Below are 15,336 nucleotides of genomic sequence, written 5' to 3' on the forward strand. Positions count from 1 at the left end.
TTCAGATTGAGAGCATTTGAAATCACAGAAAAATCAAAAAGTGAAGCGTGAAAAACTTAGGTGAAATCTAATAGTGTTCTAGAATAGCGCAGAATCTGTAAAGCTAAAACTTTGCAGACAAACACACGTTTACAATAAGAACTTCAAACTTAGTTCGGGACCACTCAAGAAACACGTAGTACCCAGGACAGTAAATCCTCCCTCTGGGCGAGCATACTTTTAAGCCCACTTAGCCTCGTGGTAACTGCACCTGACTAACAGTCTTGTCCCGGGTTCGATTCTCACCCATCTACTTTGAGCCTTTTAGGTCATTGACCTCTCTCGATATGTTCGCTTAAACATGCTGCTCAATGCGGCTCTTAAACATGCGCTTCGAGAGGCCCCTTAAACATGCAAAAATTTTGTCCCACTTTAGAGCTCACGCGTTTAATATATAGGATGGGTATAGATATAATCATAATACCAACCAGCGCAATTTATTTCAAAGTTACCGGTTTCTTTTTACTTTATTATTTGGTTTGTGCGAACCTCACAGCAATTTCCAAATAAAGAGCTCGGCTTCGATGATCTTGAGTGATTTTCTGTTTCCTCAAAGACTTCAGATCATCAATTTTTTATTCAGACAGAACTCTAAATAATAAATAATTCTCATAAAAAAGCACCAAAGTACAGATGAAACCTTTCAACATGTTCATTTAGGATCATTCCGTTTAGTGCCCCCCCCCATTCCCCGACTAACTAAAATATACCCCTCCCCTTCACACTACACAAAACAGCTACATAATGCATTTTTTTTATTTCGGTAGTGCATGCGCTTGGGGTTGTCAAGAATATTTGCAACCGCTAAGCTGACCGGGGTGTGGGGGGGGGGGGGGCAAACAGAATAGATCCTTCAATTAATTTATCGATATAATTATCAAAGCTCAGAATTCAGTATATGAATTGCTTTTGGTTACTGACAGTTTCGCTCTAGTGCCACTGGCACTAGTACTCTCAGAACCTGCTTGTTCAATATTAACCAACGACCCTGAGGTTGGGCGAATATTGTAAGTTTTTGTTTGGGTTCCACTTCTCTCTTTCCCATTTCTGGCAGCCGGGCTTGATGATGAGGACTGGGATTTCCAGTCTTTTTTGCGGAGGCAGGGTGATTTTGGTGGAGCTTTCTCGCTAGTTGATGAGTTATCAGTATGAGAGTTTGTTCGTTTTGTGCTGAGGGAAAATTTATTTTCTTGAGCCTGAAATTCGAGACATTCTATTTTTATAAACAGTAGAAAAATTAACAGTTCAAATACCTATTTGAAATGATGAAGGCATGATCAACTTGATCAGATGTCAAGTAGCATTTAACTTACTGCGGTTCACGGAAAACTGGCAAACTTCTATCTGGATTTCACCCGAAAGTAATTTCTTTTTTTTTACAAAATTTAGACCTTTTAAAAAATTATACCGATATTCAGTCAATTCAAATCAACTAGCAGACCGGCAAAATCATAACAAGAAAATCATTTACACGAATAGAAGGTTTAAAAAGAGTAATGGTTTCTGTTTCGCACCGACTCGGGTTCGAACCCATGCTCCTCGTTTAACAGCCATAGGTCTCACCACTTACGCTATCTATGCGTATTGCACTTATCTTTTGCTCTTTCTACAGCCAATTTCTTTACAAAGGCGTTTGTGACTTTCTTGTTTTTGATATACCGCATGCTTAATGAGTGGACAAAAATGTGCATATTAGGAGCTTAAATATGATTTTGAAGTGAGTCTCAAAACGCATTTATGCTAGGTTGCATGAGAAGGACCCCTAAAACATGTTACGATAGGCGCACGGTCGACCATTGTGCTCAATTGCGACGGATATTTACTTAAAAAAGCGGAAAATTAGACAGTAAGATAAAAACTACTCGCTCAAAACTTAGTTTCATAGCAATTTTATGTATAATGGCAATAGAAGAAAAATTCAAACTTCAGATTAGCAGTCCTCCATCCTACCAACTGCGCTATAATAACTAAGAACTACCGTTTGTCACAGTCGCTTTTATCGTATCAATAAACATATATCAGATTGAGAGCATTAGAGATCAAGTAAAAAAGAAAAACTAAAGCGTGAAAAACTTAGTTGAGAGCTAAAAGTGTTCTAGAATAGCGCAAAATCTGTAAAGCTAAAATTTTGCAGAAAACACCGTTTATAATAAATACTTCCAATCTCAATCGGGAGCAATAAAAAAACCACGTAGTACCCCCTCTGTAAATCCTCCCTCTGGGTAAGCATACTTTCAAGCCCTCATAGCCTCGTGGTAACTGCTTGTGACTAACAGTCTTCTGTCGCACGTTCGCTTCTGGCCCATCTAATCTGAGCCTTTTAGGTCATTGACCACTCCCAATATGTTCTTTTAATCATGCTGCTCAAAGCAGTTCTTAAACATGCGCTTCGAGAAGCCACTTAAACATAAAAAAATATAGTCCCAATTTAGAGCTGAGGCGTTTAATATATAGGATTTTTATAAATCGGCAATTGAAAAAAATATCCCATAAACAGACAGCTTAGTTTTTTTAAAACTGTGATTTCAGCACATACTTTTGTTAGCACTGTAAGCAAAACACAATTTATTGGAGATTAATTGCAACAACCGTTACAAAACACTCAATTTTAGGATCTATTCTGCCCCCTCCCCCCGTGTTTTTATAGCCCACTTACAAATAATGTGTTGTTACGTAGCACGCTATAATTTAAAAGAATAGAGCGTACGCCTGGGGGCGTAAAAGATATATGACCACTAAACTGGAGAGGGGAAACAGTAGATCCCAAATTTTATTGACAAAATGAGAAGTAGACAAAATGATTCTGGAAGTGACAATTTGTTACAAGTAAGACTGAAGAGTTCGAAAAGTTCAAGACTATCATCAGAAGTACAAAAATCGAATATCAACTTGACACAACCACATGAAATTTTAAAATGCCAAATTTCTGCTGTGCCTGATTCTAGAACGCCACAATTTCAGAGCCTAAATACAGAGCCAGATTTATTCTTGTGCGTCTCAAGCAAGGTGACATGATTGTCAAACTCACTTCAAAATTCTGGCTTCTATATAGAACCGCTACGGGTTTTTTGAATATTACAACATTTTCTCCGTGATTTCACCAGAGTCACGTAGTAACCTATTCTTCAAAATGGGGGTATTAATGATATCTTTGACCATTAATTACATTGTTGAGAGTTACCTGAATGGGTTTACATTTGATGCCACAATAGGCCAACACTTCTGGCATGTGGTCCAGGTAGTCAAGGTGACCTGGAATGACGTCTGTGAGGTCTACGTTGACCACTTTGGGTTCCAGGCCAATAGGGCCCAGTCCAGCTATTTTGGCTCTGAGGGACGATGAGCGGTAGATGAACTTGAGCATCCAGTCGCCCTGGGAGAAGGCGTTGATAACCTATCATGGTAAACAGATCTCATCATTGTAAGTCTCTGGAAGTTATGCATCAATGCCTCGAATCACTAATTTCATCAAATGATTCAAGAAAAAGAAGCCACATAAGCATTTCGTTTTTTATCAATATTGAAATATCAACGCAGAGAATAGTATGAAAATCGAAACATTGACGGCTGGTCAGAGCCACAGAGAAGTTATCAGACTCCGCGGCGAAGCGTGATGACAAGCTGTGTCGATAAATCCTATTCCAAGGCTATGAACTATCCTTAGTGCGCAATAATTAACAGTATTTTTGTTTCGAGACAAGATTGTTTTCCGCAACATAGCCAGATTGCCAGAAAATAGCTGCCATAGCTCTCAAAACGAATAAAAAACAACAAACCAAAAAAGAGAAATTTCACTTCAATTAAATGCTGAGATGTTATATATTGATTAGGAATCTATACAACTTATTGCTGAATCTATTGTCTGCACCCAAATAACCTTCAATTAGAGTTACATACACTAAGTTGACCTGATCTCCTTGAATAAAGTGAGGAAGTCTTTTTTGAGAGTGAGGTAAGTCACGTGACCCTAAAACCTTAATCACGCAAATGAATAAAAAACGCTCCACTAAGAGTAAAAAACACATCTGGAAGGGAAAACATACTCCGCATTCAACTCGAAGTAATTTAAAACTTATACACTGGCCAACTACTAGCTAATCAAAATACTAATTCTATTATACAATTAAGTTTGAAACAAATGGGGGAAAATCATCAGGGAAAAATTCAATTATGAAAAATTTTCTTGGAAACTTTTTATTGCAACTCCCGAACCATTGTTTTTCATAGAATGTCTGCTTTAATTTAATTCTGTTCACAATTGAATATCAAATGGTGGGAAAAGTTTTTTAATATTCTAAGACGTGCGATGTCTCAGTAGCTGTTCTCAGCACACCTCAAGAAACAACTCCAGTCGAATTACCGAGCACCAACACGAGACCCAAACGCATTTGAAAACTCAAAACATGAGCAAGAAGTAAAAACTACAAAAAACTACAGAATTGATTTAATTTTTTAAAAATATATATGATCTATCAAACATTTAATTGCAACGAAAAACAGACCAGCATATAATAGCAACCAGAAACCATATAATAGCAACAAAAACCATACCAGCAACCCTATTTCAAAAATCTAACATGAAAAAATATGCTGACAGGCAGAAAAGAAAAGAATTAGGAAAAAAATCTTCAAAAACAGAAAAAAATAGCAAAAAAATGTTTGTATTTCGCCTTTTTTCAAATATATTAAGCACTTTATTTGATATTAACAAAATCAAAATATAAGTAAACTAACATAAAAACAAATTTCAACCGAAAGAATCCCATCAGACACAAAAAAAACATGAAAAGAGTACAAAAACCGCCAAAAACCCTAAAACGTTGATATCACAAAAAATACCTCCTAATTGCATATTTAGATCTAATAGATGATTGAGATGATAAAAAAGGCTACCAGAAGTAGAAAAACCACTCCACCCTAAAAAGTACAAAAACTTAGAAAACTGCTTCGAAAAAGCCGCACGTGATCTGAGAATTTAACTCGATTAGCGAATATTTTTCACAAACAAGTTGAACTAGAACAGACAGCAAAGCGCATAGTACCCGAAACAACCTTAAAACAATGTAAAAGAATTGGCTCTTTCGGACAGCTATTGTTGACACAATCAAAAGAAACAATAATAATTTAGAATTTGATTGATACTAAATGTGCGTAGATTGTATACACCAACTCGGCAAAATTTTTTTTGCAAATGTGGAAATCTATTTCAAAATTAAGGGCGTCAAACTTTTAAATGTCAAAATCACACAGAAACATACAATAAGCCTTATTTGAAGAATCCAACACAACTTCAGAAATAAAAACACATTTTATCAATTCAATTCGGTGAAAAATGGACAAAAATTAACAACTGAAGGCAAGAACCAAAAACTCTTAAACATTTCAAATGGTTTTTAGGTCGATAGCTAAGTTATTAAAAACGCAATAGAAGGCCAATGAGGCCTCTTGTTATTGAGAATAAACAACACGACAAAAACAGCTATAACACCAAGCAAAAGTCGAGAAATAGTAAGCTTCTCGTCAAAAGAAGTAGAGTCAAATTCATAAAAACCAATAGCTATCAACCGCAAACATCACCAGTATATTATTATTATGCGTCATACGCGATCTAAAAAGACTGCCATCAAAAAGAATAACTAAGAAGACAAAAATTTAAAAAACTGGCAACTTAAAGAGTATTAAAAATAAGTGTCGAAGTCCTAAAGAGCGGTAGCTGTGGGCTCAAATCATGATTTCGATTCACTTCAACCAAACCAGCAACCAACGATACCTGTCATTAATCAGACCAAGTGATAAGTCGACATAAAAGACAAAAACGGGCATGCCTAAGATTGACTTACAATTTAAGGCAACACACGGACCAGTCATAAAAACCAGCAGCTATCAAGTGGAGACAAAAAAAGCTTTTAATAGCTCATTAGAAAATCAATCAGACCTGTCACTACGACGAGCAAAAAGATCAACAAATACGGGCAATACATAAAAATTCAATAAAAGTTTTTGAAAATTCTGTCATAGTTATTTAAACAGTTAGCTAGCGCCTCAAACGATTCACTTAATCTACTGATGCCTCATTAGCAACAGATGAGACACGTCATTATTGATATTAGACTATAATATAAAATATAACCGACTAACGTCGGGCGAATTGCTCTCAAACGACCGGCGAGCGGTTGGCTTCGTCAGTACGTAGTCACTGTTTAGTGAGGTTAACTTGATTGAATGGGCCTGAGAATAGGGTAATAGACCATGACATCACGCCACATAACAACCGCTGAAGTGCGGCATCAACAAAAGAGTTATGGAGAGAGAGAGAGAGCTAAGAATTCTTTCCATGATAAGATTCGACTCTCCAAATTCAAGTTTTCTAGCCTTGTTAGTAACTAAATTATATAGAAACTGAAGGTGCAAAATTCAAAAGAAAAGTTTCCACATTTCGCAGTAAAACAATTTTTGTCTCTGGAATTTTGCAATGTAACCCATCTGCAAGACTTACAAAGCTTGGTTGTCCATCAATGATCGTTAAACTCAGAATATGACAAAAATATTCAAAAATTTAAAAAACAATTGCAAATTTTAACAAAATCTTGCTAATATTCGTAATACTAATGTCTTAAGAAAACAATTCAATTGTCTCAAGAGACTATCCGGTAATCCTATTTCAAGCCCTAAACAGTTTCACTGGCTCATAAAGATCCATACATGATAACAATTTTTCAAAAAAAATTCAAACTAAATTTTATCAAAAAATTGCGAAAACTCAGTCATTAAAATAAAGATAACTATTCCATTAACTCTAGAAACTAAGCAACGGCTTACTATTAAACCTCGAGGGAGGTTTCTTGGCTCTTGAGTCTGGAAAAACCAAAAAAAAAAACGACAAACAATTTCAAAAAATATTGCCGAAAATTTCAAAAAGACGCTAATTCTCGTTAGATGTTATAATCATTAAAAACACTCCATTGCATCTAGAAACTATACAATACCTAATTATCAAACTTTAGAGGAGGTTCCTTTGCTCTTGAGACTCGATAAACCCAAAAAATGACAAAAAATGTAAGAAAAATTGCAAATTTTATGAAAAAATCGATAAAATTTATGATATTAAAAAGTTGAAAACTAATCTTTGGCCAATAAAAGAATTTAGTAACCAATCATCAAGGCCTACAGGAGGTTTCTTGGTTCCCGGGGCTGGAAAAACTTAGATAATAACAACAAAATTTGAAAAATCTGAAAAAAATTCAAGTTTTATCAAACAATTGCTAAAATTCGTGATGTTAAAACGTTGAAAACCATTCCATTACCACTAGAAATTATGCAGCAAAACCTATTATCAAACCCTAGAGGAGGCTTGAAAAAATTTGAAAGTTTTGAAAATATTTGAAAGTTTTGAAACACCTTGAAAAAATTTGAAATTTGAAAAAATTTGAAAGTTTTGACAAAAAAATGCAAATTCCTAATGTTGAAATGTCGAAACCATTCTATTACCGCTAGAAGCTATGCAGTAACCTATTATCAAACCATGGAGTGGGTTCCTTGACATTTAGGGCTGATAAAACTCAAAAAATGACAAACATTTTCAAGAAGCTTGAAAAAATTTGAAAGTTTTGTCAAAAAAATGCAAAAATTCGTAATGTTGAATTGTCGAAACAATTCTATTACTACTAGAAGCAATGCAGTAACCTATTATCAAACCATGGAGTGGGTTCCTTGACATTTAAGGCTGATAAAACTCAAAAAATGACAAAAATTTTCAAAAAGCTTGAAAAAATTTGAAAGTTTTGTCAAAAAAATGCTAAAATTTGTAATGTTGAAATGTCGAAACCATTCTATTACCACTAGAAGTTATGCAGTAACCTATTATCAAACGATGGAGTGGGTCCCTTGACATTTAGGGCTGATAAATCTCAAAAAGTGACAAAAATTTTCAAAAAGCTTGAAAAAAATTTTTAAAAATTAGTATAAGTTTGCGTGTTTTTAGCAAGCGGTTGTTCGTCAGTAGCAACGCGGGTGGGTGGGGGGTGCTGATGGAGGTGGCAACAGTCGGGTGGGGGGCAACCGCGCGGTGGGGGGGGGGTGGGGGCAAAAGTGGGGGGGTCAACAGTTGGGGGGGTGTTCAACCTCTAAGAACCGCTCTTCACACCATAAGTATAAGTCTCGAAAACGGTTTTGGGCTGAAACAGAGCTGAAAGGCGCTAAGAGCATTTAATGCCCGCTGGGCGCTACTTGTTTATCCCGTTTTTGAGGACGAAAAGTCAAAAGCGTCAGAAGAAAAATCGGTCAAGCGAAAAATCGCATAAAAAAAAGACCGACAGGACTAATATAATTGCTACAAACTTCGTTTGAGAGCAATTAAAAAGTAACGTCAAATACGGGCAAAATTTAATGAAATACAATCTGCCAGCGTTTTTTCTCCCTTAACTATTTCAGCGTGACTCAAATCACTACTCTAAATTGATTTTTTATTGTCATCATAAAGTGTATGCAGATCTTAAAGGAAAAAAGCGCACCAATACAATCAAATTCCCTCTGATTTCGAAAACATAGCCTGCAGATTGCCGGAAAATAGCCGCCGTTGACGCGCTTGATGCACAACGGGATTGAAACAGAAAAAGAAAAAAGAAGAGATGAATTGACAATTTATTTCTATTTTTTTTTTCAGTGTCAAAAAGTGTTCTAATTCGGCGTGCAGTTTCGGTTGGATTCTAAAACTATAGTTAATTCAGCTTCTAAACTGAAAACTATAAGCTTAATAGCGATGTCAGCTAGCAAACACTCTAATGAACTTTGATGACCTAATTCTCAATGATTTAATGATCGGGCGTTATCAGTTTATCCCATTTCTTTTGATTTTGCTCTTTTTACCTTGACTGTATTTACTATCTTGCGCAATTCATTGGGTGAATGGATTTAAAAACCATTCATTCGAAACAGTGAGTGAGGTAATTCAGAAGTCATATGTCAAAGTCGTGACTTATGTAAAACGAAAAACGTGATCAAAAGGTAAAGCGAACTAAAAAAACATAGCAGGACAAGTCCTGACGTGCAATTCAAAGAATTCTCATTGACTAAACAAAAACTACACCTAGAACGGACTATGAGTGAATTAGGAAAAAACCAGCTCCAAAACAATTAGATCAAAAAATTTAAAAAAACACTGAAAATCAAAGTCAAAATGCCGCATGTGAACAAAACACCACTAGCCAGAAAGAGAAATTTGGTTCAAACAAAAAACTGGCACTAGAATGAACTATGAATGGATTGGGAAAAACATTTAAAAAAACGCGATCCAAAAAATCGAGAAAAAAACAGTAAACATACCCGGCAGATTGCCGGAAAATAGCCGCCGTTGATTCCCATAACTCTATTGGGATTGAAAGAAAAGACAATATCATTAAAAATTGATTTTTGTAAAAACATTTTTAAAAGCGATTTATTTTGATGTCATTTCGTAATTGAACATACTCCTGTCTCTCAGTGAGAGGCTACATGGTCTAGTATCAATACCAATAAGCATTATAGATAGTAAATAAAACTTATGAGAACACAGTTCAAGTACCGGGCATCTAAAAATGGGCTTTATGGGTTTATCCAGTTTCTATTTCTGACTTTGATTCTTTTTTCTGACTCTCTTCAATTTGAACTGCTTTGCTGCGCAGCTGCTGTTTAAAAAGACTTTGAGCAGAATGACAGAAGAGTGAAACTAGCCTAGAGAAGTCAAAAAGAGAAGTATAAAAAGCGGCAAAATGGGTAAAGCGAAAAAAAGTTCGACGACGTAAAAAAATAGGAGCGCTATAATAGCCGGCTGATATGAGGGCGGCTATTAGAAATTAAAGTGAAATTGCCGCATGTGAACAAAAAACCAATAGCGAGAAACCAAATTTTTGTTCAAACACCGTTTTCTCACTCTACTTTAAAAATAGTGTAAAAAAAACTTACGCCGCAAAACCACTCGCTTTTTCGCTTCACTTCCTGTTTCGGCGTGACCAAAATCACTACTCCAATTTGACTTCAAAAATCATGAAAATGAGTGAAGAGATCTTTAAAAAAAGACAGTGCCCCAACGCAATTCAAATTATTTTAATTGTTATAAAAACGGAGAGCGCCTAAATAATAGCCGTTTGAGAGGCTGACGGCGGCTATTAAAAACCAAGAGAAGGCCAATAAAAGTTCGCTTTCGCAGCGATTAAATTAACAGCAAATGTTGACCTCAGCTATTTTAATTTCTACACAATTCCACTAGAAAAAAATCGATAGACGGAAGAACAATAGGTCCGAAATAAAGTGTGGCACAATAGGTCCGAAATAAAGTAAATGATCAGTGTAAATGGTCTCAAAAATGGTAGGGTTCTAGGAAATGTCAAGCCGGGAGAAAAGTCATTCCTGGAGATGTCATTTAAAATTTTTTGAAAACTCCATCTGTCATATTTAAAAAAACAGTAGCTATTAACAGAAATGATTCATTAAATCTACTAATGCCTCATTTAGCAACGATGAGAACCGTGGTTATTGATATTAAGCTATCAGACACGAAATAACAACAAATACCCGGCAAAACTCTAAAATTGCATTAGTCAAAAACAGCATTAGCTACCCATTGAGATTCAGACAATAGCAACTTGGTTATAATATAACAAATTTGTTATTTTTTAATTGCATTTAAATGTCAAACCGAGAGGAATGTCATTGCTGGAGATGTCATTTAAAAACATTGCTCCTACCTGTCCTGATATGAGGGGTGCTAATCTGGCCCAGTCTTCTGGCTTGCCACTGCAGGGTGCACCAACTAGCACCACATTGTGGATGATTCCCAGCTGGGAAGGGGTCAGACCACGACTGTGGATCTCTTCCAGACATTGGTAGATCACTTTGGCCCCTAGACTGACCCCTACCAGGGTGACAGGTCGACAGCCGTGTTGGCGAGTCAGAAGCACCTCCGCCAGTTCTTTTCCAGCTTGAACAGAACGACTGTTCGCAACTGACCTGTAATCACACCAAAATTTTCGACAAAAATGTTTTTTTTTTAAGTCAAAAGAAGCAAAGTTAAATAATGGTTGACTTTTTGAATAGCTAATCATAATTATTACCTACATTTGACCGGAAAGTTTTTGTGTAACTAAGATAATTAATATAAAACGTCACACAAATGCATTTTTTTAAAAAATTAGGGAAATATCGGCTCATAAATAAGTTCAGATTAGTTTAAGAACTATTTATTGAACCGAAAAACTTGCTCTGAAATCCTAAACCAGTTACTGGTTGACATAACGAGCCCTTAAACAAGCAATTCTCCAAATTGGATATTCAATTACTCCATTCAAGTCAGTATACTGGTTTTGAAAGGTACTAAAAAATAACAATAAAAAACTCGATGAGGATCAACTAAAAAACAAAACAAAACAAATACGGAAAATAACACTTATTGCACACTAAAAATTCAACAAGGCGGCTCAGCAATGTGCGATGGCACATAAGGTTCCGACCCCGCCCATCCACAATTTTGACATAATTGTCTACCAAATGAGGAACAGATAGAAAACCCAAAAATTATTTTTTGGGAATCCCAAAAAACCCAAAAAAGCCCAAGTATTTTTCAAAAAAATTGTGTATGAACGATAAGATAGCCTCCAAAGCAAAAAATTTAGTGGTGTAAAAATTGAAGCATTAAATTGCTGTGATATGCCAATATTGAGAAAGCGAACAGCAAAATCAAACAACAACAACAACAACAACAACAACAAACATTAATTACATCAAAAACTTTTTGTCCGTTTTAAAAAACAAAATTTAATAACAAAGTCAACATACCGTCAGATGAACCTAAAACTAAACAAAATATCTTATAAATAAACAGAAAAGATATGGACCAGTCCATAAGAAGGTTTGGTAACAATTAGACCAAAAAGAACAAAAACAGTAGTTAAAAATTTCGCTTATTCTTTTTAAAACAATTAAATTCAAAGTAATTAAAACCATTAGAGATCAAGTAAAATATCCCAAAGGTTTACGATTACCAATGTTTCTATAGAAGGTCATTAGGACCTGTCCTTATTCATTTCCTTAAGCGGTTAAAAAGAACAACATAAAAACAACAAACAAAAATTCAATTGAAACTTGCCAGAAAACGCTGTCAAAACCGTCAAGCCATATTTCAGCCCTCAAAATATATTCGTTTGCGCCTTTTTCAAACACCGATATTGTAGTAATTGGCCAATTAAAAGTGAGACTAGGTAACAAGTAGACAAAAAAGAGAAAAGGGCAAAAGTAGGTAATAATTTTGATTTTTTTCTAAACAAAATTATATCCAAAGTCATGAAAAACATAAATTACAAAATGAAATATTTATATAGGGTCGTTTATTCATCCAAAAGAATTCTCTGAGAGCTGCAATTTTCCAGAATAATTCTTGCGTCTACAAAAAGAACGTCAAACATGACAAAAATCAAATTAATTTACTTTTTTTGTGAAAAACCGGTGTCGAAGTCAGTAAGGTCATAACGCATTCTTTAAAAAAATAATTTTGGGACATCAATCCGTTTTGACAACTTCCCTTGACACCCATTATGTCATGTTTGACCTGTAACTAACGAGATTAGGTGCCAAAAAGAAAAATAAAAAGAACAAACTTGCGAAGTTAAAAAGTTTTTTTATTTTCAGTTTTGGAAAACGATTGTTTTCAAAGTCATGAAAGCCATCAGCTATCTACTAATATCAGAGTTTCAGCTCGTCTGTTCTTCCACGAAAAAGCCAGTGAAACCTATCACTATACAGAAAATTTCATACAGCTAAAATGACAAAGTAAAAATGACAGTTAAAGACAAAATTAAAAATTCAATTAATTTCTTGAAGAAAGAAGTGTCGAGGCCCTTTAAACGATAAACTATATCTTTAGGGATTTTAAAATGTCCAATTGTGTTTAATTTTGAACGCTAATAATGTGATATGAGAACTGTCAGTAATGTGATAATGTGACTAGAAAACGTGAAAAACTGGCAAATTTCTAAAAACAAAAAAATAAATCTGAAATCTAGTAGTATCAAAGCCAGAAAACAATAACTTCAAGCTTAAAAACGCAATCGAGACTAAATTTTAAATCAGTAGAATGAAAAAGCTGAATACTGAAGAGTGAATGCTGACACTTTCCAAACTAGCCCTGCTAATGCTTATTGTCCGTTAGGAACTATTGATTTGTCGAATATTGTAGATATAGATAATTTGTTAGTTGAAAACCCCCCCAAAAAATTCTGCATTTTTGATAATAAACGAGTAAAGCTACCAAAAAACGGTAAAACTTTAATTACAGAGCACTTTCAGCGGAAGTTGAAGTAGGAATAGCCCCCCCATTTGAGTTTACAAAGATTGTATTAGTGTTGTTTGGGGGTGTAGTGCCGGCAAATTTTATCAAAGTGAACTAAAGTAGCTTATTTCGTGCTGTTTTTGATGAAAAAGGCTGAATTTTGAAATATTTATCCAGAGTTTTTGACCAAAAAAATTAAATCAGAATAATCAACAAGCCTTGTTTGTCCTTAAAAATAAAATTAACGACACTATTCCTAAAAATTTCAACAAATTTTAGCAAAATTGACGAAAAATTAGGCAAAAATTTCGGAAAGTGTGAATAAAACAACGTGAATTCACTCTACTTTTCAAAAGATTAAACCTCGATAACTCCCTGTAGAAAACGAAAATTAAAAAAACCTTTTTAATTCCATATTCTGCGCTGGACGAGCTTTCTAATGATACCAGTCTCAACTCTCTACGATGAATATATCGATCGGCGAAAATTGACTGAACAAAAAAAAATCCATTTGAGTATATAGTTCCTCCCCCCCTCGAGAGGGGTCGGAACAATTAGGCTTAGAGTTTAAAAGAAAAACAAGTAAGTTGAAATTGATTAAGCGAGTAAATGGGCGAGTATCACTATACATTAATGCACGTTATATTTTTGTATTATACATGAAACCCAAAACCAGCCGCAGTAAATACAAACACACTAGCACTCACCATTCTTGGCAACAAACTTTGCAAGATTTTGAATCCTGGCTATTTTTTTCATTGAATTAGGTTTTGTAATTTGTTCAATAAACAATAATTTGCGTCAAAGATGTTTCCTAAAACATTTGTACCCCGAGTTATTTTTTCGGCCTTGATTGATATCTTGCAAGATTCTTGCAAGAATCTTGCAAGTTTTGAATCATCTTGCAAGATTTCAATCCGCTCATCAATAGGGTAACAATGTTGGGGTAAGTGCGCTATTTTTTACTTTTGCCTCTTTAAATTGTGTCAAGTCTCGGCGTTTTTATATTTGACTCTTTCTAACGTCGGCTCTCTTCACGCAGAAGAGGCTACACAAGAGGCTACTTTCCTGGGCAGGTCATTGTAGACCATCTGGTCTTGTTATCTGTCCTCTTCATGTTACAGTTTGTATAGTGCCAGTCAGTCCTTCTTGTCTATCTAATTTTGTGTTAAATTTTGAAAATTGCTGAGCTAATTTAAATTTATAATTTTCAATTATGCATGAAGAAATTAATTCTTTTCTTTCTTTCACCAAACATAGCTAACGTCATCCACATAACAAGTCTCACAATCAAAACATATACAGATTAAAGGAAAGAGAGGGCCCAAATAATTGTTAGAAACGTCCAATCTATTATGTTCCCCCCAGTGTTTTTATGACCCCCCAGTTACAAATTATTTGTTGTTATATAGCACGTTACTATGAAAAAATATTGCACGTGCGCCTGGGCGTCATAAAACATTTATTCTCACTAAGCTGGGGGGGGGGGGGGGGGGAGGGGAGAATAGATCCCAAAGGTCGTTTTAGAGTGATTAATTAATAACAAACCATGGGTTGTCGATGACAGAAGAGGCTCCGAGGAGAGCAGCGGGCCAAGCTACAGCAGCCATGACACTGCTAAGAACTGTATACTTGAGTGCTTGGCTCATTGCCGCATTGACGACCATGTCCTTCAGATACTCCAAACTGCGACCCAGCTCCAACAAATACCTGTTAATTAAAAAGTTCCCTCCCTAGTCGAAAACTAATACAAGTTTTATAAAAACAATATTGCAAATTATTTATAAACATTTGTGAAAATAATGCATTGTTTTTATAATTCTAATTGTAAGCTATTGACAATTTTTGAAATGTTTTATAATTTATAGTAGTAATATAGTGAGCTACACTCCCCGGGGGGGGGGGGGGGTGAGGTCCCCCATGTATTAAGATAGGGTATAGCGTATTTTTCGGGATTTGGGTCCTCCCTAACGTATTAAGATAGGGAATGAATTAGCATG

At 35.2% G+C, this 15,336-nt stretch overlaps 1 protein-coding gene across 1 annotated transcript; it reads right to left on the reverse strand.

The window, feature by feature from the left end:
- Positions 1-597: 597 nt before the first annotated feature.
- On the reverse strand, positions 598-15,115 carry LOC142340881 (transmembrane and coiled-coil domain-containing protein 4-like). The gene is made up of 4 exons (XM_075391640.1): positions 14,885-15,115; positions 10,761-11,022; positions 3,221-3,433; positions 598-1,235 (listed from the first exon to the last, which is right to left on the reverse strand). The coding sequence occupies exons 1-4, from the start codon at positions 15,001-15,003 to the stop codon at positions 924-926; spliced, it is 906 nt and encodes a 301-aa protein (XP_075247755.1). The 5' UTR covers positions 15,004-15,115; the 3' UTR covers positions 598-923.
- Positions 15,116-15,336: the final 221 nt, after the last annotated feature.

This window comes from Convolutriloba macropyga, chromosome 6 (assembly GCF_964194025.1).
Source record: "Convolutriloba macropyga chromosome 6, txConMacr16.3, whole genome shotgun sequence".
Lineage (NCBI taxonomy): Eukaryota > Metazoa > Xenacoelomorpha > Acoela > Convolutidae > Convolutriloba > Convolutriloba macropyga.

Coding starts and splice junctions, on each gene's coding strand:
- LOC142340881 (XM_075391640.1), bottom strand. CDS start 15,003: ATGGTCGTCAATGCGGCAATGAGCCAAGCACTCAAGTATACAGTTCTT. Junction 11,023..14,884: donor TCTGTCATCGACAACCCATG/GTTTGTTATTAA, acceptor GTGTGATTACAG/GTCAGTTGCGAACAGTCGTT. Junction 3,434..10,760: donor CACCCCTCATATCAGGACAG/GTAGGAGCAATG, acceptor TTACCATGATAG/GTTATCAACGCCTTCTCCCA.